We start from the raw sequence: 24324 nt of genomic DNA on the forward strand, positions 1-24324 counted from the left end.
CGAAGAACTTTTGTTAGGTTCGCTAAATAAAAATGTATTCTCCGTCCACTTCTGCGGCACCGTTGTTAACACCGGATCCTTTCCCCACAGAGTTTCCGCTTTTGTGCGGCATGGGAGAGTACCTGGCTGGGAACGGAGCTCGCCAAATAACCCTGAGTGCATTGTGTGAACGGGAGCGTTCCCACATCAGCGACCGAGCCCTATACGGAGCGCGGAGAGGAAGTGCGGACATGAAGTGAGGAGGGTGTGCGTGTCCGTGCTCCCTCACTTCTCCGTACCAAGAAGCGGCTGAAAAGGAGTTTATTCTTCAATGAAGGCAGAAGCGCGCGCTCCTGGCTTTAATGCACAGCGTGACACTTCTCATCGGTATCATTAAGTACGCTGTCGCCGTACAGTTTTTGGTTCTGCAGAAAAAAAACACTCTACATATTGAGCAATATTCTAATGTTCTTCTATGGACATTGCCTCCATTCTGTAACACTCATCATTTTCAATGTTCAAAGATATTTTTCTGGACAGTTTTCTGCGTAGTCGCGTACTCCAATCGCTGAAATAAATTCAAGTTAAATTACGCGATCCGCCGGCTATTGCACACGGGGTGTAAAATTCCAGTCGTGTGTGACGTCACCAGCAGGTGTCAAATTCCGCGCAACCACAACAACTTGAGTGATTACGAGTCGGTTGGAAGTATAAACCAGCCAAAACACACCACTCAATATAATGATCATCACGCTAAAAAAAATTAACAGAAAACCCCTCCCAGACCGAGCCCAAAGCTTTTGAACACATTTATTGGCAGGCGAGGCAGCAATCCCCTCAACAACGACAGAGCCCAGGACCATGAAGCTTCTCCTCCTGGTGCGTTCACTGAGCCTCAGAACATAGAACAGTAGTGGAAGTCTGATCGCCACCCAGCTTAACTAAGTCCGCTACTTTCTTATAATAAGGAAATAAAAACCGCCGAACCGACCCTAAGCCCGCCCAAAATATACCTACCCGCCTAAAGCCATTTTGCCCGCAAATTTCGAACCGAAAACCCCCAGATTGGGCGGGAAACCGCCCAATCTGGCAACACTGCAGGCCAGAGAAATTGAGCAGCTGATGATGAGATTTGGGCCCGCCCACTGAGTTTGACGACAGAGTTTGACAGATTGCATTTGAATGGTGTGTCCACTTCCTGTTTCATGAAATGTGTCATTAAATCATGAAATAAATAAATATATTATGAAATGTTAAAAAGTGCTTTTTAATGGCTCTTTTCATGTTTTAATGCCACATTTATTTCAACATTTATTTAAACTTTTATTTATTTAATGCCACTTTTAAATAATTATTGACACATTTATTTATGTATTTCATATTAAATTTATTTATTTCAATTTGGCTCTTTTAACCTACAAGGGACAATGAAATAAATGAATATGTCATTAAATGTTTAAATGTTCCATTTTAATATTTTAATGCCACATTTATTTCAAAATGTATTCATTGATTTCAACATTTATTTATTTATTGCCACTTTTAAAAAATTAATGACACATTTATTTATTTATTTAATGGTGAATATATTTATTTCAAACTGGCTCTTTCCAGCCTCCATAGTGTTTCACTAAAGTCTCTGGTAAAAACCCTTTCAATGTGCAAAACAGTCCCTCCCATAGACATAATGACCCCTCCCCAAGAGTTTCTCTTTAAAGTAAAGATGAACAAGAGTGACGCCCTGTGGACAGAAGAAGAACTGCAGGGTCAAGATAAAGATCCACTTCAGGGAAAATGCTCTTTTTAACTTGTTCTTGGAGAAGTTTTAAGACTAAAACTGTCTTTCTTTGTTTAAATCGTGATGGATTAGTAGCAGAGGAAAACATTTGGTTCTGAAAAAGCTTGTTTATGATGCAGCAACTGCAATGGGCGGGGCCAAAGTTTTTGAACTGGAATCTGGATCAGAACAGTCCTGCTGGATAGAAATTATATTCCTCACAACGTTTTTTGTTACTCTGTTGTTAAGTTTGGGGTTAGAAGGGGATGTAAAGCAGCACAGAGTGCAAACATAGGGTTGATGGGTAATTAGAAGAAGCTAGCTTTTGTGCCAGCAGTCCCACCCACAACTCTGAAGTGAATTTCTGATGAACTCCTGCTGCTCTGCGGAGACTATGTCTTAGAAAACGACTCAGATTTTATATTTTTCTAAAAACATCATTATCATATTTAGAAAACCACCGAGGACAACAGGAAAAATATACAGTTTGAGTGAAACATTAAGGCCCCACAGCTGATGTGGACCGAGTTCATAGTGTGTCCAACAACTGCAGAACCAGACGGGACAACGGTTTAGAGCAGCGGTCAGCAACATTTATGACATGAAGCACCAATCTGAAATGTTCTCCTTAACAACTGTACTATCACCAACTATAATGCAAACTCCAATGCAAAGAAATATAGAAAACATTCACAATATCTGAAATTTAATTTAATTCACGGTCAAGAGGCAAAATCACATTTTTAAACATTTCTGACATTAGCTCAGAAACGTGCTTTTATAACTGAAACTAAAAGTACTGCATATTTCTATTTCATAACTACAGTAATATGATTGGATACATAAGAACAAAATACCATCAATATTTCCAAGAACTTCACAACCATGAGAATGGTTTTCTTTTGTCTTAAAGGCCTGTAACTTAATGTCCGTTCATTCTGTGATAGTGTTTTTATTGCTCTTAAAATTATGTTTTTAATTTTCAGTTTGTTTGCTTATTATAGTCATATACATTTTTTTCACTTAATAGTGTCATTCTTCTATTTGCTCATCCCCAGTAAATGCAGAAGTGATCTGCTGTAGTTTTAATGTTGAAACTTGTTCATATTTTATATTGAAATTTGGCAGAATAGAAAGAAATTCTCGCTGGTTGTTAGTCAACAAACTGAACTTATCTATCCAGCTTTATTTAGAAGAAACACTTTTGTTGTGTCCCAGCTCAAAAAAAACAAACATCTCAATGTAAAAAGAGAAAAACTAAAACCAACCCATATAGAACAATAAAGTGAATCTCTTCTACCAGGAGCAGCTCAGCCACAAACATCCCCATACAGACTGGAGACAGTCCAGTAAAGACGAGCACCGCGACAACAAACACGACCAAACTGACAAGTCCGGTACAAAAGATCCTCATTTGGAAACATGACTTCATAAAGATCAGCAACACCATAAACATGACCAACAATCCAGCCCTGCGGTCGTCAACGTGTGGAAAACGGGGCTTTTCCCTTTCATGCACATGCTCATGTTCCATCACACCTCTACACCTGTCATCTCACCTGCAACAGTTTCAAAACACAGGAATTATTAAGTTAAAAAATGGTTTTGACACATGAAAAGTTAATTTTGTTATTAATTCAAACCCACTGTTCATGAAGGCTGAAGCAGAAATTATTATGTAAACAATAAAGTTTCACTGAAAGGAAGCAGCAATATTTCTACAAGTGGGCGGGGTCTCAGTGACAGCGCTGCGTGAATGATCTCATGATCTCATAGGGAGAAAATTCTCCTCATGAGAAGAGAGCCCATTTTTATTTTTCAGATCTGAAAGATACTGTAGTGACCCCGCCCCCAGCAGGAGTGCATTATGGGAGTTACACTCAATTCTGTTGGTGTTGTTGCACCATGAGTGAGGGGGTTATTGCCAGACATCAGGTCCAATGTTGTAAAGCCTTATTTAGCATTTCTTCCCCCCACCACCAGAAGGACACATCTGCTGAGTATCAAGTCCTGTAATTTTCAGTGTGGGTGTTCGCATGTTTTTCTGATGCAGGGGAACAGATCCGGAAGCGCCGGTGCAAAGCTGCTTTCAGCTACGCACCTCAACATGAAGACGAACTGGAGCTGAAAGTTGGTGATGTGATTGAAATTGTTACAGAGGTAAGGCTTCATCCTGAGGGAGGACTTCACAGATCATGACAACAACCTTAAAAATGTAGAATTTGGTCAATAATAAGCTTGGATAACTGAAGAAAGAGGCCTTAACAGTCCAACATGTTTTACTTATGATTGAACAAATTTTAACTTCTGCTTAAGTTTTTTTTGTTTCGTTTTTGCAATAAAAAAGAAACTTAAAAAATAAATATTTTAAAAAGAATACAGTTTAAAATGAAATTATGATCATATTTATTAGATATTTTCTAAATAGACTGAAGTTTGTTTGTTTTGAAAGCAGCAAAAAAATACAAAAACAAGGAAAGTTGAGAACAATATTTCCTGAGGCAATAAGTAAAAATCATAAAATGTCTTGACTTTTGAATTTTATAAAGCAAATTATAAAATTGTTTGTAACCTTAATGAACATTTTGTCCAAGCTTTCTTTCTGTGGCAGCAGTGGGATTCCATACGGATAAGATCCTAAAGCAAAACTTCTTCAAGTTCTTCTAACCAGACAATCCTCTGCTGGAGATCTCTTCTCCTGCATCAGAGGGAACCTGGTTCATTTTACCTTTAAAACTAATCTTTCAGGTGGAGGAGGGCTGGTGGGAGGGGGTCCTTCATGGGAAGACGGGGATGTTCCCCTCCAACTTCACCAGAGAGATAACAGCAGAGTCCGACACGCCTTCAGCTGACACGCCCACCTCACAGGACGAACGGCGCAGCCAGACCAGTGTGTACTGAGACCAACACTTTGAATTCTGAATAATTCTGTAGCAAATTGAAAATGTTTGTGTTTGTCCAGGTAAGGACAGCCCCAGCAGTGAAAGTGATGGAGGTGACAGCCGGTCAGAATCTGGGTCAGAAATCCATCCCAAGAAGGTCATTAAAAGTCATATGTTCACATGCCAGTGCCTTCTGACTGTCGCATCCATCCTTGTTCTGTGCCCACACTGGTGACATCAGGAATTTGAGAGGACAAAGTCTTCAGGATTCTGATCAGAAATCGCTCTCATCTTCAGGCGCTACATTAAATACAGGCTTCATTTTCTTGAATTCCACGCAGAATCAGAATGTTTTTGTTAATACCTTCATAAACACGTCAGAAATCACTTTCTGATGTATTTCAAGAAGCTAAACATTACCGTGAGAAAAACCTGAAAACCTTGAACTCACCACCTGCTGGCTATAGGAAGAGTTTTATTCCCACAGTTTATGGCAGCAGCTGTTTCAGGTAACCTGAAATAATCTCTGTTCAAATGTTAACCTAAAGAGCCTTTACCTTGCTTTTGTCAAGCCTGTCAGAGTAAGCTACATCCAGATATATGATCACATATGGCTCACGAAAGAGCACATTATTTATGAAATATTACTATTACCAATATTACTTTTTTCCTACCGGGAACTAAAACGCCTCGATCCCATTTCATGACGTCATCCTAGAGCCCGCAGCATGTTTCTCCCACGAAAACCAACGGCATCCAATGTTTTCAAAGATGGATGTACATACCACATATCTGTCTTTAGTAGACCAGGGGCCCGTTTCAAGAAGCAGGTTCAACAAATTTAGAGTTGAAACCTGAACTCAGAGTCACTGGACTCTAAATTCCCAAACTCAGGGTTTTCGGTTCCAGAACAGCTGAAAATGTTTGATTCAATCAACTTGAAGTTGTCAGAACCAGAATCAGGTGTGAGCGTTGCCATCATTAAAAGCCCTGATCAATGGAGCAAAGACAGCAGGATTCACCATGGCAACGGGAACAAACAGCTGGGTTTTCTACTTCCGGCTACGGAAATTGATAAGTTCCTGAAAGCATATGCGACTATGAGCACATTTTCATCATGAAGATCAACAGCTAATCAGAGAGAGAAAATATCTGTAGAGTTGATGCGTACGACTACATTTGAATCATTTCAAATAATGAATAAATAATCATGTCAGGAAGGTTATTTCATCACTTGTTAAGTAAGGAATGGTTCTTTAACCAGTAATCTCCGTAATCGCATGAATGACCATTTTCCTCCCCCCACCCCCCACATACACACGGATATCACTGCACGCTAAAAGGAAACTCTGTAGCTGCCTGGAATATGTTAAAATAAGCATTTATTTAATTGTAATTCTCGAGGCTTAAAACATATTCGCTGAAAAGTTTTTGGGGTTTTTTTTTTAAGCATATAAAAATATTCTGATACAGGGATTCAGACTCCACAGTGGCAAGCAGCGTTGATGACAACCGAGCTAACATTTATCACAAGGACCTTACGGTAGATGAGTTGAGACGCCTTCCTGGTGTTTGAAATGTAATGATTTCCATTGTTAAGAGTTGAAAATGAGGAAAAGAAAACTCTGTATCATTAATAGCGAGTCCCTGGAAAAACTCACTATTTATAATATCGCTGAAATAAAAATGAATTGGGGAAACTGCAGTCAGTCGACTCGTGTCCTCCAAATCCTCTACCGACGTAAATAACATTTCCTCTGGATTAATCAGCCTCCTCTCTACATGATCCTCTATGAATGAACATGTCATTCTGGTCTCTGAGTGGTGGAAACGTGACGTCTCTAATGTGAATATTCTCTAAATGTTAATGAGGAACTCATATTTGAACATCTTTCACTTTAAAAAGGGGCGGAGACCGCAGAGAACTCTAAGTTTCCTGAAGAAAACCTGCTACCGACCAGGTTTCGTTCACAGACTCAGTTACCATAGTGATTGATTCTGAGCTCAGCTTAACCTGCTTCTTGAAACGGGTTTGGTTTCACCCACTTTCACGAAAAACCTCCTTCCCCCAGCCCATCACTACACAGGTTCACAACATGACTGGGGGAGGAGGGGGGGGGGGTCTTTAAAGGAGCCCCGCGTCTAAAGCAACAAACACCTGTTAGACTTGGAGTTTATTGAAGACAGAACAAAACTGGAAGATATACAGTATTCTGCATCTAAATTAAAGGTTTTAGCATTTTTCGCTGCTAGCTTTGTGGAGAAAGCGTGTGTGCGTGTGTGTGTTAGACTGGGGGCGGAGCTAACAGTGCAGACTCTTCCTGAAAAGGACTGTCTCACTCTGTGACATCATCACGTGACGTTTTCGTGGGTATGGGAGGGGCTGGTTCTGAGAGCACAGGTTTTTAGAGGATTACTCTTAAATGTATGAACTGATCTAAATACCACTTTGTGGTTCTTTACAGTGAGGAATGAACAATATAATACACTTAAAACCTCCAAAAGTTGGTTTTGCATGGTATAGGTCCTTTAAAACTGAGCCAAAAGAATCTTGTTTACCAACTAAGATGTTTGCAAAATGAAATCCATTGAAGTGACTTCCCAATGGAGGTTATCAAGCAGTAAAATAAAGGTTAAATAAGTAAATATTTCTGTATGATTATTGATGGAATTCAGTTAATTTCTCCAAAAATAAAGCTATGAATAGAGGTGGATGTAAAGAATTCAAGCTGAATTAATCTTCACTACTAAATACAAAATCAGTTACGTCCAATTCTTGAAAAGATGAAGTAAAATCTTGTGTATACTGCATTTAGGGAGAAAAAACAGCATTTCTCTCAAGTTTAATGCTGGAATTTATACTTTTGTTTTATAAGAGTTTGACATTTGATCCGTTTATATAAACTCTTGCGAAATATAAGTTCTTGTGACAAAGAAAAAGCAGATTTAGAAGGAAAATGGGCACATACATTGACATATAATAGAATCATGTTTCATGGGAAATCAGATTAAGCTGTAACTTTGTAAAGTGGAATCAAATGAATGTTGTGTATGGGAGGTCAAAGTATTTTTTCTTTGGGTGATTAATCTTGTAAACATTATTGACTGTCTGGGAACTGTCATTCAGGTCAAAGGCTTCGGCTTCGGGGACATCTTCAAGGACCAACAGATCAAGCTAAGACCTCGATCCATAGACGTGGACTCGGAGGGAGTCAAAGTGAGTCACAGCAGTTCCATAAAACCAAACCTCCCTTTAACATTTACTTGGAAAACAGGTATCTGTCCTAGTTTTATTCAAACTAGTGTTCCTCATTTCATACTTTGATGCTTTTGGGGTTTTCAATGGGATTTGGCTCCTCCCCTTCCTCAGTTCAAGTGTTACAGTGCAGGAAGTGGTTCATTGTTCTCACACACGAGCAAAGCAGAAGTGGTGGCGGTGCAGAGCGAGGCAGCGAGCTGAGGGAGGTGAGACGGCACTCACATGTTCTCCTCTGACTGCGCTGATGCAGCAAAGCTGAGCCTCTGGTGAACTGGAGCGACAGGGCGGTAGGGCCGACTTTCCTTCACCTTTTTATCTCTAACTGCTTTACATTCTTGGGGAATTTTTACTTTATTAGACGGAGATTCTAGGTTTTGCCTCAGTGCTTTTATTGCTATAGTTTTTAAACTTCTACTTAGAGAAGTGTAATTTATGGACAGAAAATACCACATGAAAGCTGTTCAACTGAAAGATATTAAATGAGTTTAGAAATTGATGGATAAATTACAGAAAAAGGAACAAATGATAAATGTCAACATCTAGTATTTTTTTTTACTTTTGTGGGAATGTTGCAGTTAAGAAATACTTGGATCTGAATGATCCATCAGGAAGCTTAGACTCACAGATAACACCCAGTTTGTGAAGATCTGCTTCTTCCAAACGAGCCTGACAGAGTTCCAGACTGGAGAAAGCAGCAGCAGCAAAAGGCTCAGACGGCGGTCTCCTGTGGAGTCTGCAGATGTGTGTCTGAAGGATGTTTGTGCGCCGGGCCCGCTGAGGGGGAGGCGGCTTCGCTGCTTCATGGTGACAGCCGTTCTGCTTCCTAATGAGGCCCTGGAGGAGGCAACAGCGTCTTCATCCGGCTCAGTCACTCAGAGCTGAGACAGTTAGAACCAAATAGAATTAGCATTAGGGTTGATGTTTCCACAGAACACAAAAAGAAGAAGTTAGTGCTTCTTTCTGTGCAGTGATTCATAATCACTCAGACAAGAGTCTGAGCAGGAAGAAAATCCTAATCATAAAGTTATCTTCAGAACTGTAGATTTGATTTGCAGGGTTTAGGAGTGCAAGACAAACATAAATACTACTGAATGGTGAGGAGTTGAGTGGTAGCTACACAGACCCTCTTCAACAAAATGACAAATTGAGCTCTGAGTGACGAAACGTCTCAACGAATGCATAGAAACTGGACTTGAGTTTTATGATTAAGCATTTCAACTCTCCTCCAAGAAGTTTTCACAATTTCAACAAAAATGTCAAATGAATTACTGGTTCTTAGATTTGTTTTTCTCAGAAAAAGACTGTCAGCGTGGAAAGAGGAGTTGCAGGAGGTTTTTTTCTGAAGGGATGGCCTTAAATAACTCTAACGTTGAGCGAAACTCTTCACTTCCCTGCAGAGCTTTATGCAACAAAAGGGTTAGAGGTTGAAGCAGAAAGACTTCGTGGTTCAAGGATTTGCAAACAATTAAATGTAACTTTCCACAAACAGGCAAACATCACTTAACCAACAGATTCACTGTGAGTCTTTTTGGATGTTTTTACCTGAAGCCAGTGATACAGTTAAAAGATTAAATTCACCAAAAAAATAAAAGTGTAATGTGTAATTGTGGTTTACAGATTAGATTCAGATTAGATTTCACTCACAGGTGGTTTGACTCTTCCTGACACTAGCCTGGAATGGACCCGGGCTGAGGACTTACGCCCTCTTGTGTCTACACCGGGAGTGTCCAAAGTCAGGCCTCGAGGGCCGGCCTCCAGCTGGTATTCCAGAATCCTGTCTTATCTGTTGCTGATTACCTGGATCAGGTGTGTTCAGCCAATAAGGAGCTTCAATGGCAGGTTGGTTGACTGTAGGACACGGCCCTCGAGGACTGACTTTGGACTTTGGTCTTGCCTGCAGACTACACCCAGGGAATCAAACCCTGATTTCTGGTGTGCCCGTCTGTTTCCTCGTACTAAATGTTTACACACGTATCAGATCTGCGGATTGTTCTGTCTCTGGTGTCTGAGTCTTTCATAGTGGATTTGTTTGCGGCGCTCCAGCGAATGAGATGTTGTGGATATTTCTCCCAGCTTGTGGCTTCACATGGGGCTGGTTAGAGGGGGGGGCGGGTCTTAGCAGAACAGAGCCGTGAGTGTGTCCAGGACAGACTACCACTGTCAGTGTGTGTTTTTTGCTGTGGAGGAACCACCCTGGCTCCACAAACACTGTCCAGGTATCCCCCTCAGCAGAGAAACCACAGTCACTATTACCTACAGCATTGCATCTGCTTCATTTGTGGAGAGACTGGAGTTTTTCAGTCTGTCAAGCTCCTCCCACTTTGTTAGGAGGTTGTTTGGAGAACAGGCAGACAGCATCGGAGGGGCAATGGTCCTCCAGGTCACTGAACTCCCCTTTTTTGTTTCTTTCAATCCATTTTGGTTTTCCATCATTTATGTTTCAGCTTTATTTTTTTTCTGTCTGTTTTCTACGTTCTGTTCAATAATCTGTTCCTGGACTTGCTGGTGTCCGTCCTTTTCATAGGTTTCTGGTTTGTCTCTGTCTGACTGAGCTGTGCCCCTAAAGAGGCGTACCCAAAAAAAAATTGAACAGATTTCTTTTTTCAGTTTGAAACTCTTTTTCTTGAAGCATTAGCTGAAGAATTCAATCACTTGTTTAAGCTAAAAGATAGATTTAAACTTGAGTGTGATCTTAATATTTACCTCAGTCATTTTCTTTTCTTCATTTTTATGTGTTTGATGTCACTATTTCTGCAACCTGAACCATTATATCTGAATGGTACAAATACTCTTTATCAAAACCTGCTTATCTTTTCAGGACCTCAACAACTTTCAGCCGGAAAACAAATCTTCAGCCAAACAAAGAATTAATGAAGAATATACAACAGCCAAACCCAAAATTAATACTTTTTATTTATGGTACAATCAGGAATATCAATCAGCCACAAGCAGATACAACAGAGACAACGGGATGAGTTTCTTAACCCCTAAATAATAATTCTGATGTTACAGCATCTATCCATCCATTTTAGTAGTAGTTATACATTGTTTAAATGTTCTATCTAATGAGCTCCACGATCTAATGCTGGGATCATGTGAGCGCTGGAACCTCTCTCAGCTCCTGTTGTTGAAGTCGAGGTTTACTCTGGATGGTTCCAGTCCTCACAGGTCTACATCAGAATTCATACAAAGAAAAAAAAAAGAAATTAGGAAACTCAAATAAATAAATCAATGTGTCTTTCTCTTTATTTAATCTTGTTTCTGATTTGATCCAAAACCTGAGCTTGTCTCGCTTTTTTTATTTGTATTTTTTAACGAAGGTGTTACAACAGGTATTTGGTGTTTTACTGTGAAACACTATGAAAATATGCACAGTTGTGATATTTTATGTAACGCTGCTATATCTGGAAGATAATTTAAGATGGAACATTGAGCAGATAGAAATAATTTTGGGCTAAAAATCTGTTTATTGACAAGTTGATGAAAAGTCTTGCAGATTAAGCTTAGTAAAACAACCTGAAAACCAAAGAAAAAAGACTAAAACAGGAAATGCTTGTACTCTTTGATGCAGAAGAAATGTCAGCATGCTCTGAAGAACAGCTGCTTTAGCTGTGAAAGGAAAGCCTTCTGTTTGAAAGTTTCAGACGTTGAACATTTCTGTTCATCAGGTGGCAGAAGGAAAAGCTCAGAGTGTTGCAGCTGAAACCATGAAGACTGAGCCTGAGACCAAAACCAAAGGTGAGAAAAATCATTTTCACTTGGATCTTCCCTTTAATGTCAAAGTGGAGGCTAACAACCTTACGCTAGCCTCAGCTACGTCCAACTTTAAAGAAGTGATGGATAAATAAAGAACAATAAAATTACACAACCATCATAAAACTGGTAATTTATAAATGTTATATGAACGTGGATCCACCATGTGTCCAACTTTATTATCTGTGGATGAAATAGTCATGTCTGTAATATTAGCCAGAGCGGCCTTTGCTACATGAGAACAACTGTTTCAATATTTCCATACGTGGAGAAAAACTCTGTTAGTCTGTAAACAGCAGATTTATTGTTCTGTGAAGTTGAAGGTTCTTCTTCGGTTTCCTCTCTGGATCTTTTCTCCTGGAAGAAACTTTCCAAATGTTTTATTGTTTTGTCTTTCTTAGCCTTTTAGGTTTGGGTACTAACTCAGCAATCCATGCAGGCAGCCGCTTTAAGTCACGCTTTTAGTTTAGTTTAACAACCAGCTATTGATTATATTTTACAACTATCTTCTTGTTGTTGTACAATCACTGGTATGAAGCCCATTGAGACAACTGTTTTGTGATGTTGGGCTATATAAATAAAACTGAACTGAATTCACTGAGACGAATGTTGTGAAAAAATCTGTCACTTTTCCAAAATAAAACTTCCTTCAGGATCAGAAAATAAACCAAGTACCCATGCACCGGTACTGGTCCGAGGCCCAGGGGCAGGGGGGCCACTGCCCTAAAGTTGAAGTATGGAGGTGTTTTTTCACCTATAATTCAGTTATAGGCAAGGCAAGTTTATTTGTATAGCACATTTCATGTACAGAGACAATTCAAAGTGCTTTACATAAAACATTAAAAGAAACAATCAAAAGAAATAGTAAAAATGTGATCATTAAAATAAAATTAAAAGAAAGTAAAAAGATTTTAATTTAAAACAAGTTATATGCAATTCTCATCGACAATTCCCAAGTAACCAATTGACAATCCTGGCTGAGAGGCGGGTTCAAATACGTCTTTGTAGTGGTGCCATACATTTTTTTTAATCAGTCAGTGGGATTTCCAAATGTTTTTTTTTCAGATGATGTCTCTCACAGTGGACATACAACTAAGATGAAGATTTCAGATTGCTCCATGATTTCTAAGAGGGAGGATGTTGAAATACTTCTTCGCCTCACTGTATTTTAAACACGAGTAGCTCCGGCTTTGACTCATGTTTGCCCCACCAGACCAGTGGGTGCTTTTGCTCCGCACATTTATTCATCATGACTGTGGTTGTGTGTCAGGGCGGGAGCAGTGCAAAGTGCTTTTTCCATATGAAGCTCAAAATGAAGACGAGCTGACCCTGAAAGAGGGAGAGATCATCAACATCATCACCAAGGTGAGAAGTGTTGACCTGTGTGGATGTCTGTCTCTAAACAAACTCATCCAACTTTTGAATCGGCCTCGTCCAGGACTGTGCCGACGCCGGCTGGTGGATGGGGGAGTTTGGAGGAAAGCAAGGCGTTTTCCCAGACAACTTTGTGAAGCTGATAGAAGCTGAGAAAGAGGTATTGCTGCCAACTAGACCCTGAGAAGCCTGGAGACTGTCATGGATTTATTTTTTCTGTTTGATTCTAGAGACCAAAGAAACCGCCTCCTCCCACCGCACCATCCGCCAAGCACTCCATGGGTAACTGCTCACTCTTTTTCTATATTCTATGACAGAAACAGAAGGTCATCGTTTGCAGAAACTTCTCAAATTTAATCTTTAGAGAAAAAAAGTGAAGTGAAGAAGGCTCCCCCTGAGCGGCCCGAACACCTGCCGCAAAGAGACCCAGATCGAGGTAACGTCCTTTAGAGGGTCAGCTTTGCAACCAGAAAGGAAAGACGAGCTTCTTCTTACAGCACAGCTTTCTCTGCTTCAGAACCGCAGGCTTTGATTGAAAGAGCATGTCATGGTCTGTGCAGAAAGAACAGGAAGCTGCAGACTCTAAAGCATTGCTGGTGTGAGACACACTGTCTCTGTAGTCTGTTAGTCTGAAAGTGAAATACGCAGCAGGAAGTTCTACTGTAAGCTGCACTGGATGTTCTTCAGGATGAGGAACAAACCCCATGAGTTAATAGACCTTTTTTTGACTGACTTTCAGCAAAAACGTAATCTTGAAAATCCTCCTCCCGTCCCTTCCTGTCACGACTTTGCCTGTTTCTCCTTTAGCATTTTGAGGCCTTCCTTTTTTGCTCCACTTCCTCCTTCTTACTCCTCAGAGGTCAAACTCTGCTTCTGCTCCTTCTGTCCTCATGATGCTGGTTTCAGTGTCCCACATTCCTCACACTGCTTTGTGGCTCTCACATTATGTAGGTGAAGAGATGAAGGTTGGAGATATCCCAAAGCCCTCCCTTCCATCTTTCCTCTCCAAGAAATCTCTCCCCACCAAGTCGAGCTGCTCCTCTTCCTCCCATCCTCCACGGCGCCCTGAGAGACCGCCATCACTGGCGTCAGTACTTACTCATACATGCACTGCCTGAAAACCTCCAAATCCCCCTGGGTGTGCAGAGCTTAATGTTGTTGTATGGTTTACCTGCATAGGTGTGAAACCCCCAAATCTGAGGGTGGGGCTTCAACCCCAGATTCTGGCCCTGACAGGCTACATGACACCGGTGAGTTTGAGTGACCGGAGCATCGGCAGTGACAGTCGGTACAGACGCATGAACCACGTTTGTTCCTGTGTGTCTGCGCAGCTGTAGACCTGGATGCAGTTGTCCTGACTACGGAAAAGCTGAGTCACCCAACGGCATCGAGACCAAGAGTTACCGACCGCCGGCCGCGCTCACAGGTCATCTCAGCTGTGAGTGTTAAGATGATCAGAAAGTCCAACTGCTGTACTTCTGTCTGTGTTCCAATCCTTTGTTTTTAGCCCCAGTCTTTCTGAAGGAAGGAAGGTTGGAAATGTCAGACAGTGAGACGGCACTCCAAACATTAACCATAGAAGACACTCATCATCGTCTGTTTAAACCAGCCTTCTATAAACGTCAAGTCTTCCTTATTCATGAACAGAGTCCTAAAGACCCACCCCAGTGAAAATTGTCTTTATGTTTGTTTTTATGTACAGCACCTTGAGCTGTTTTTGCATGAAATGTGTTTTAGTAATAAAATTAATTTGAATTTCAAATTAATTTTATTTCAAAAATAGCCACTGAAAGATTTAGAAGGCTGTGAGGCTCCTCCCCTCAGTCCTGCTCGTATTCATAAAGGAATGAAATAAGGGCTTGGACTAAAGGGTAGAACGGAGATTTACACCGAGCAAAACCTCCAAATCTAAAAAAAAAAAAAAACGTCAATGAAATTGAAGAACAGCACTGGAGGTCATTTTCAGAGATAATATTGGTACAAAAAAACTGCTACAATTAGTTTTTAGATTTTAACTAGACCCTCAGTTACAATAAAACCCCAGAACTTTTCTAATGTATATGTATAACAATAAACAAAACGTTCACTAACAAATACACTATTACCAAAAGTATTGACTCACCCATCCAAATGATCAGAATCAGGTGTCCTAATCACCTGTCCGGCCTCAGGTGTATAAATCAGCCCTTAGACATGCAGACTGTTTTTACAAACATCAGTTCAAGGATGTTCTGCTCTCAGGATCTCAGTGAACTGTGGAACTGTCATAGGATACAACAAATCCAGTGGAGAAATGTCCTAAATATTCCACAGTCGACTGTCAGCTCTACCAGAACAAGATGGAAGAGTTTAGAACAACAGCAGCTCAGACACCAAGTGGTCGACCACGTAAACTGAGGATGAGGGGTCGGTGATGCTGAAGGTCAAAGAGATCATAGACTTCCTGCTGCAGAGCTCCAAGCTCCATGTGACCTTCAGATCAGCATAAGTACAGTACACAGAGAGATTCATGGAATGGGTTTCCATGGTAGCAGCTGCATCAATGCAAAGCGTGGATGCTGTGGTTAAAGCACGCCGTCACTGGACTCTAGAGCAGTGGAGACCCCTTCTCTGGAGGGAGGAATCACACTTCTCCATCTGGAAATCTGATGGACCGTCTGGGTTTGGAGGTTGTAGGAGAACGGGACATTTCAGACTGCATTGGTGGAGGAGGAATGATGGTGTGGGCTTGTTCTTCAGGCCCCTTAGTTCCAGTTAAAGGAACTTTGAATGAAACATTTTGGACAATTCCATGCTCCAACCTTGTAGGAACAGTTTGGAGTGGGCCTTCCTCTTCCAACATGACTGTGACCAGAGCACAAAGGAAGGTCCATAAAGACATGGAGGACAGGGTCTGGACTGGACAGAGTCCTGAGTCTTTGGGATGAATTAGAGCAGAGACTGAGAGCCAGGCCTTCTCCACCAACATCAGTGTGTGACCTGAACAATGAGCTTCTAGAAGAATGATCCAGAATTCCTGAAACTCTCCTCTACCTGTGGACAGTCTTCCAGAAGAGATGATCTATCTGCAGAAGGAATACTGACATCATATTGAACTCTATGGGTTATGGGATAGGATGGTACTGCAGTTCAGATGTGAGTCAATGCAGGTCAGACAATACTTTTGGTAATATAGTTTACTACAAGCTGGAGAAATTCTGGTTTGGGGCCAGCAGTCCTACACTGCTCTCTGCTGGCTGTGTGATGAATCACCTGGATAAATTTACAGAAACATGGGAAGTTTTCTTGAGTGCTGCTAAAAACAGCAGCAATGTGTCTGCAAAAACATTTAAAAATGCATTACATGACATTTAATATGACCTTTTAAACTTACATGCTTTGAGCAAAACATCTTTTCCACGGTTAGGACTGCTCCACCGTCAAGTCTTTTTGTGGTTAGGTCTTTTCTGATCTTGTGACTTTCCAACAGTCCTCCATGTCCAGCATAGACCTGGGCTCCCCCTCAGTGGAGGACAGAAAGGACCGAGTGAAGGAGGAGCAGGAGTCCATCTCCCACAAACCTCTGGACGGTTCCCTGAGGAAAGGTGTCCCAGTCATCCCTGTACGTTCACGACACCTTTCACTGTTTTACCAGCAGATGGCAGCATGCTACACACATTTACTAGTCTTATTATTATTGTTGGATTAAAAAACTACAGGTGATTTTTTTTTTAAAGAATAGATCTTTTCATTAACTGCAAAATATGAAACTTCAATCTGATTTTTCTCTTCACTCATTTGATTATTTTTTTCAGAGTTTTTTGTTTCAAATATTCATCAAATTTAAATTTAATGAAAGATTGTGTATTTTTAAAAAAATGTTTGCCCCAAAGCTATAAATGACCTTTCGAGAGCAGCTGGATTAACATATAGGATTATATCTGGGATTATGTGAGTTTAGATGTCTTTGTGTTGTCCAGCTGATGCCAACAGGACCTGATGGTAAACTGGCACCCTCCAAGCCCTCCATCCTGACCCCTCCCAGCTCCAGCCATCGTCCCGTCTCTCCGTCTTCCTCCATGGGTGCGAGCCCTTCTCCGGAGCGCCGGCACTCCCCTCTGACGCCACTGACGCTGGAGGAACTCAGGCATCAGCTGAAAGACTTAAGAGCCTCCATCGATTTGCTAAAGATTCAGCACAGGTAAGATGTTCCCGGTTCCACTACAGGTGTTTGTGTTTTCCCTGATTACTCTCAAATCCTGTTTATCTCAGGCAGGAGATGAAAGAGCTGACCAACGCTCTGGACGAGGAGAAGAGAATGCGACTTAGTTTACAGGTTTGACTTCAGAAAGCATTGATCCCATTTTATGAAACATTTGTTAATCAGTCATGTGATCCAAAACCAAAACAACAAACCCCACTGCGCTCTTGTTTGTGTTTCTCAGGTGGAGGTAGATCACATAAAGAAGAGCTTGTCCAAATGAGGACCAAAGCATCCACGTTTTAAAGTGTTCTCACTGTCGGTTTTGACACTTTAGCCAAAAGTTTGTGCCAAATGATCATCAGGAAGAGCAGATGTTTGGCACCATGGAGTGGGTCACCTTCTCCCCTTGTGATGCCGCCTTATCCAGTCTCAACTTCTTCATTTCTCCTCTAAAGAAGCTCAGTTTTGGGTTTTCTGCTTTGTCTCCGGGGCTTGCTGTCACTGGTGCTGATGGACCCGGCTTCCTCCTGTGTGTCGTGACGGTCACAGAAAAAGAACAGAGCCACAGCAACATGGCTGGTACTAGAAGAGGGTGGAGATGACCTTCCGATGACCTCTGTGCTGCTCTAAGTCCACTCTGCGGCCTTCACTTCCTGTCCGTGTGTGTGTGAGTGTTTGCTTTCCTGCCTTGTGAGGACTCAAAATGGGGACATTCAGAAAACTATTTTCAATACATTTTGTTTCCGTTGTGGGACTTTTCTTGGGACTGGATGTGTTTTCCAACAGAACTAAATAGGATTTATGAAGATAGAAAGGCTACTTTTAAGTTTTTGCTTATTCAGACCAGCTTATATTTGTTCCATAAATATGAGGAAATGTCGATAATTTCTTTATTCAACATTCTTTTGCAGGAGACTTTAGGTGGTCTGAATAAATCTTCAGTTTCTTGGAAAATGATGGAAATGTAGGAATAGAAAACTTCCAAGTTTTCTGAAGTACTTACTGAAGTACTCACTGCAAAGTACTGCTACTACAGCTACAAAGAGCTCTTTTAATAGAATCTACTGAGAGTGAAGTAGACCTTTCTACATCACATCAGCATATAGAGTTTCTGTCACCTAATGTCTCTTTTTAAAAAGTCTCTCTGTGTTGAAACCAAACTAACACTTTATCAATCCCAGGGGAAACTGGTGCCAGCCTTTTCCCATGAACACAGTCTTATCACGTGTCTGCATCTTTAAGCCTCAGAATGTAGCAGGCGATGCTCACCATCAAGAAGAACACAGACCAGGTTTAGGAAAGTTACAAAGATGATATAGAAAAGAGTTTTGCATGACGTGTTTTCGGTGCTTGTCACTGTTGTTTAAAAAAAAAGAGAGAAATCCATAAGTTATGTTAGGAATCGATGTAGCCTAGAATGTTAGCTCTATGTTCCTAAGGTGCAAAACTTCTTCTTACCTCCTTTTTCCTGTCATTGTTTTTAGCTTTCACTCACAAACACATTTGATTCTGTTTATTGAAATAGCAAAGACATTTCAAGCAGTTGCTGCTAATGGAAGAAAAAGTCTGGTTAAAAAATGGTAGAAGTAAGTAAAAATAGATTAGGATAAAAGCAACAACAGAATAAACTTCAATTACAGACTTGATTTCAAATCTAAACAGGTTGATTTTAGTGACATTGATTAAGTGATCTATCGAGGGATTGATGTTGTGGTTCTTTCTTAACTGCACACAGTCTTTTCTACTGAGTAGAACGCAAAACTTGCATCATTTTCTGCAAGAGTTTCTAGCGTTGATTTGCAAATTTAAATTCTGAATAATATTTCAACCTTTAGTGTTAATTTGTGCTGACCCACTTTGGTTGTTCAGAGTTCCTGCATATTTTTGCAGATGTCATAGAAGGGTGAATGAAGGAATCAAGTGCCTTTAGAACATCAGTGAAACGGCTGCAGCATGTTTGAAGGAAAGCTGGAGATGGTTTAGTTTCTACCTGAATGGAAATGTGAGCTGCGGTCAGACCGTCTTTGTTTGTGGGTTTACCTTTCTCAGTGTTTCTGCTACATCATAAACATACAGACAGGAAAGAAGCTCCTGCTGATGTGAGAGCGTCATCTAATCTTGGCAGCAACCCGTTTTTGTTTATCATTTATGACAAAATTGATGTTTTTGATGTATTCTAATGATAAGGACAAAGGGGGTATTTAAGGCTTACAAGCACAGAATCACAACAGAACCATGACTATCACACCTCCAACATTGACCTTTGGTTGGATACTTCTTTGGCTGAGTTCATTTGTACTTCAAACACTGTTTTTTATGTCATTTGAAGGGTTAATTTACCAAAATCTTTGTTTTTATCTGAAAGTTCTTCATCAGCTCTTCCATCATTTCTTGGAATCTTTGATTTAAGAGACATTGTCTTCTTTTAGCGTGTGAAGTTTAGATATGTTCCAGTACCATGTGGGGATGTGGTTTAGGTTCTGCTCAGATGGATTTTGACTGTCAGCCTGATAATGAGAACTTCTTTCAAAGGACATCTTGGACTCAAACATCAGATTTCGAGATTTTTTTAGATGATTTGACTCTACTGGTTCTAAAATGTAATTTAAAATTATTTTTAAAAATGTTATCCTGATTGTATCTAATTATTTGCATAAGTGGAGTTTTACTAGTTTAAGTGTTCTGTCACTTCACATCCATATTTACTGAGGAACATGACAGTCTTTTGCATTTCTGATGCAAGCATGGTCCTTTATAAATGTGGAGGACAAGTCCCATTTGAAAATGTTGTTTTATGTTTACATTATTAGCATTTTATTTGCAGCATAAACAGCACAAACCATTTCCTGAACTAAACTGAAAACAGTGTGTAATGTACTGCCTACATTCATGCTCTCTCCACGCTTTTATTTTGAAATGCCTTCAGCAGAGATGGACGGTGATGCCGGTGAAAGTCAGCTTCATGGAATGTAGTCAAGTCCTCACTGGTGGAGATTTCATCACATGCATGTGTGACTGTGTGTTAGCCCCTCCCCTGAAATGTGCACAGAATCTCTGGCATCCTGTCACTGTTGCCTTCCTGTTTTTGATTCCAAGTCTGCATTTCTTCTCTTTTCTTCCTGTATTTGGTATGACGGAGAAAACTGCAAAGACTGAGGCTGCAAGTGGTTCTTGCCTTTCTGTCCAGGATTCTGATAAATATATATACTTTTATATTTTAATGTAATAAAGACGCTATTGTGTACTGTATGTTTGAACTGTTTTTATTGAGTGCAAATCGAATAAAAAAACTGAGCAGACTGAAAGGAGTTGGAAAAGCAGAAGCGAAGACGTAAACTATTGCAGAAACGTGTTCTTTACCAGATGTGACATCAGAGAAAAACCCACTATGAGCCCAACGAGAGTGGAAGTGTCTTTGGGCTGAAGCCCACATCGCTCCCAGAGGTTAAAGGTCGGCACCAGAGTTCGCTATCATTGTGTGAATGAGCGAATGACTGTGAATCGCTTCAGGCCGTCTAATGAGGTCAGGAAGCTTTGCAGAACATCTGGGAATTAACCTGTTCATATTTTCATGATTAGCTGTTGTAGAGTAAACAAAAACAGCTGATTTGAGCCTCTCGGGACAATCTGGAGGCAAAATTCTCTTTATAGATTCCTTCAGTTATTCGTTTGGCTTCACATCTTATTTTGGCACAGATGTTCTTCGGTGGTTTCCATGTGGTCATAAAGGTATTAGAACTTTCAAATAATAATTTATAAAATTTAAATCACTTTCTCAAGCAGAGATTCTGGAGCTAAACGCAAAAACGGAGAACTGGAAACAAATGTGTAGTCATATTCACTGAAGAAAATATCAATAGAAATGCAGATTATAAAGTTGTAAATGATTAGATTAAAATAAATTAACTCAAACAGTGATAAACGAATCACTTAAGATGAAGTTTGTGAAAAAACATCTTCTCTTACCTGGTCGTCTCGAAGAAGGAAAACAGACGCTTTTAGTATTAAGCGCTGATCAGAAACATGCTGAAGGGAGTAACATGAAAACAGACTCAGCCTAACTTTAGTTTCTTCAACCACAAAGATGCTTTAAGATGAACCAAACTTAACGACAGAAACACATTTACTGTTTGTTTGTTTTGTTTCTTCTGTGGTTTCGGTGTTCTGCTGTCTGTCTTCCATCTGACGCTTCTGCAGGACTGGAACCACCTGCTGTCCTGCAGAAGAGGACACCCCTGCAGCTTCTGTCTCTTCAGAGGCTGAACCCTGACGCCTGGTAACCGGCTTCGTCAGGCACGCGCAGACGCGTGCGGGGTGTCGGGTTTGGACTTTCTGCAGCCCAAGCTCTTCTGTTTCATTTAGGAACCACAACTGGAAAGACTTGAAAAGTTATTCTGATTTAAGAGCGCGCGCCGCGCGTGAGCGGCAAAGGGGCGTTTTATTTTTAGACCACCGAGAAACATGTCCGCCGTGGCCGGGACCGGTTAGTCTGCCGTTAGACAACCCAGTTTCACTTTTGGATTGAGCGCAAGCCGGAGAGATCTGGTAAGCGCACGCGGGCGTACTGGTGCGGGATAATCACAGCTGATGGGAGTTAATGAGGCGGACACGCGGCAGCACAAACTCAGACGGCGCGCGCGTGTCCAGTGAGGAGCAGCAGGAGCGGAGAGGAGGACCGGGAGCCGGTAAATAGCGCAGTCACCGCCATGGAGCCGGGCCAGAGCGCGCAGGGCGCAGACATGGTCGGGGAGCATTCTCCCGGCGTGTGCGTGCTGGAGCGCGTGGACGCGTGTAGCCCCGGTCCCCCGCCCAGGCAGCGCTCCCTGCGGGTGGTGTACGTGCTGAACGACGGGCTGAAGGCGGTGATGGCCAGCAGCCCGGAGTCCGGCGCGCTGCACAGCCTGCAGCGCGCGTGCGACGCGGAGAGCGCGCTGCTCACCACCGTCACCTTCGGGAGGCTGGACTTCGGGGAGACGTCGGTGCTGGACACGTTCTACGATGCAGGTCGGTGCGGAGCGCGCCCCAACACAACTTTAAAGAGACCGCGATCACGTGACGCTCCAACTTGTTTTTCACGGCGGCTGTAGGTTTCTGCATGTGACGTCACGAGTCCGAATCTGTTTTAGGAGTGATGGAAAAAAAGACTTGAGTTTTGAACTTCAGATCATGAATATTATTGTGAAAAAGAATCTGCGTTGAGCAGCAGTCAAACGTCTGTGTTGTTAATCCAGGTGTTGGTGTTTAGTCCAGGTGTCGTTTAGTCCAGGTGGTGTTTAGTCCAGGTGTTGTTTAGTCCAGGTGTTGTTTAGTCCAGGTGTTGTTGTTTAGTCCAGGTGTTGGTGTTTACTCCAGGTGTTGTTTAGTCCAGGTGGTGTTTAGTCCAGGTGTTGTTTAGTCCAGGTGTTGTTGTTTAGTCCAGGTGTTGGTGTTTACTCCAGGTGTTGTTTAGTCCAGGTGTTGTTTAGCCCAGGTGGTGTTTAGTCCAGGTGGTATTTTATTCCAGGTGTTGTTGTTTAGTCCAGGTGTTGTTGTTTAGTCCAGGTGGTATTTTATTCCAGGTGTTGTTGTTTAGTCCAGGTGTTGTTGTTTAGTCCAGGTGGTATTTTAGTCCAGGTGGTGTTTAGTCCAGGTGTTGGCGTTTAGCCCAGGTGGTGTTTACTCCAGGTGTCGTTTAGTCCAGGTGTTGTTTAGTGCAGGCGGTGTTTAGTCCAGGTGTTGTTTAGCCCAGGTGGTGGTGTTTACTCCAGGTGTTGTTTAGTCCATGTGTTGTTTAGTCCAGGTGTTGTTTAACCCAGGTGTTGTTTAGTCCAGGTGTTGTTTAGCCCAGGTGGTGCTTAGTCCAGGTGTTGTTTAGTCCATGTGTTGTTTAGTCCAGGTGGTGTTTAGCCCAGGTGGTGTTTAGTCCAGGTGGTATTTTATTCCAGGTGTCTAGGTGTCGTTAAATTCAGGTGTTGTTTAGTCCATTTTCATTTAGTCTAAGTTTATTTTAGTCCAAGTGTTGTTTGAACCAAGTGTTGTTTAATCCAGGTGTTGTTTACCTGCTATCATCCAGTTTCTGATCAGTTTCTACAGGAATCAAAACTGTACTCTCTGATTAGATTTTTTAGAAGAGGAAACCTTTAATATTATTTGTAAAACATTGAATTCTTTTTGCTAAAAAGAATCAAAAATGTTTTATAGTTATTTCTAAATCCATAGAGGAGTTTGAGTGCATATGAAAGGAGAAATATGAAACCACTTCTGTTCTAACCACTCTTTTATCTGCTGACCTCTTTGGTTTTTGGCCTAAATAAACAAAACTTTGTTCATAATTCTGCTGGGAAAGTAAAACAACATAACAGGAAGTTATTTTAATCTGTTTTGACATGAAAATGAACAATGTCCATTCCTAATCCATCAGTTAGCCTGATCTCTCTGATTTTGTGGTGAAATAATAACAAACTAAAAGTTTCCATCCCACCATTCAGTAAAATCTACTTCCGTTTCGTTTAGCAGCCAATTTTATTTAAAAATGTTTTCTAAGTTTTCACTTTGATTACATTTCTGGACAAATATGTACCTGTCTTTGTCTTTCCACCAGACAGTTTCAGCTTGAGGACTATTATAGTTATTCTTTGTTGTTGAAATAGGAAGTAAAAGTAACTTACATGTTTGAAAGACTAAACTTCTGCAGTCTTCAGAATGGATGTTTGTGTCTCTCCTGTGAGCCACATCTACACATGATTTCTACCAGAAATGCTCAATTTGAGATTGTTTAAGATAACTGTGGATTTAAAGAAAAGAAAAGGGCTGTCAGATTTGTCGCGTTAAAAACGCGTTAATCTGACATGTGCTTGACGACGACAATTTTTTTGACGCATTAATCGCGGGTTTTCTCATACGTGCCTTTCCATACCGCACGCGCGGGCGTCCCGCCCTTTAACTCACCGGCTGCTCTCACTAGATCACGGGCGGGTTTAGCTGCGAGCTAAATCCGGCCGGCGCTAGGACCTGGAGAGCTCCTGCACTCTAACCCAGCTCCGGTTCGCATCCAGTACCACGTCTGGTGGTACCGGCTCGCATCCGGCGCCGCGTCCCGAGAGCTGCGGACCCCCGACGTTCAGAACAGCAAGCGCAC

At 41.4% G+C, this 24324-nt stretch overlaps 2 protein-coding genes across 3 annotated transcripts in view; both read left to right on the forward strand.

Moving 5' to 3' along the window:
- Nucleotides 1-20456, forward strand: part of sh3kbp1 (SH3-domain kinase binding protein 1) — a gene marked incomplete at its 5' end in the record, with an annotated part of 30696 nt that extends 10240 nt beyond the window's left edge. Inside the window, 16 exon segments of one of the 2 annotated variants that reach the window (XM_024279937.2) lie at nucleotides 3810-3916; nucleotides 4505-4646; nucleotides 4719-4795; nucleotides 7766-7855; nucleotides 11566-11635; nucleotides 12921-13015; nucleotides 13089-13184; nucleotides 13255-13306; nucleotides 13389-13460; nucleotides 13976-14111; nucleotides 14204-14274; nucleotides 14356-14462; nucleotides 16494-16625; nucleotides 16984-17204; nucleotides 17276-17339; nucleotides 17449-20456. In XM_024279937.2, the coding sequence (XP_024135705.1) occupies nucleotides 3810-3916; nucleotides 4505-4646; nucleotides 4719-4795; nucleotides 7766-7855; nucleotides 11566-11635; nucleotides 12921-13015; nucleotides 13089-13184; nucleotides 13255-13306; nucleotides 13389-13460; nucleotides 13976-14111; nucleotides 14204-14274; nucleotides 14356-14462; nucleotides 16494-16625; nucleotides 16984-17204; nucleotides 17276-17339; nucleotides 17449-17487 (1571 nt within the window). 2 annotated transcript variants of the gene reach the window in all.
- A 1101-nt stretch (nucleotides 20457-21557) lies between these two features.
- The window catches only part of map3k15 (mitogen-activated protein kinase kinase kinase 15), a gene marked incomplete in the record, with an annotated part of 44422 nt that continues 41655 nt past the window's right edge, over nucleotides 21558-24324 (forward strand). Inside the window, 1 exon segment of the mRNA XM_024280197.2 lies at nucleotides 21558-22211. Within this exon segment, the coding sequence (XP_024135965.1) occupies nucleotides 21914-22211 (298 nt within the window).

The sequence above is a fragment of the Oryzias melastigma genome, linkage group LG20, assembly GCF_002922805.2.
Source record: "Oryzias melastigma strain HK-1 linkage group LG20, ASM292280v2, whole genome shotgun sequence".
NCBI classification, from domain to species: domain Eukaryota; kingdom Metazoa; phylum Chordata; class Actinopteri; order Beloniformes; family Adrianichthyidae; genus Oryzias; species Oryzias melastigma.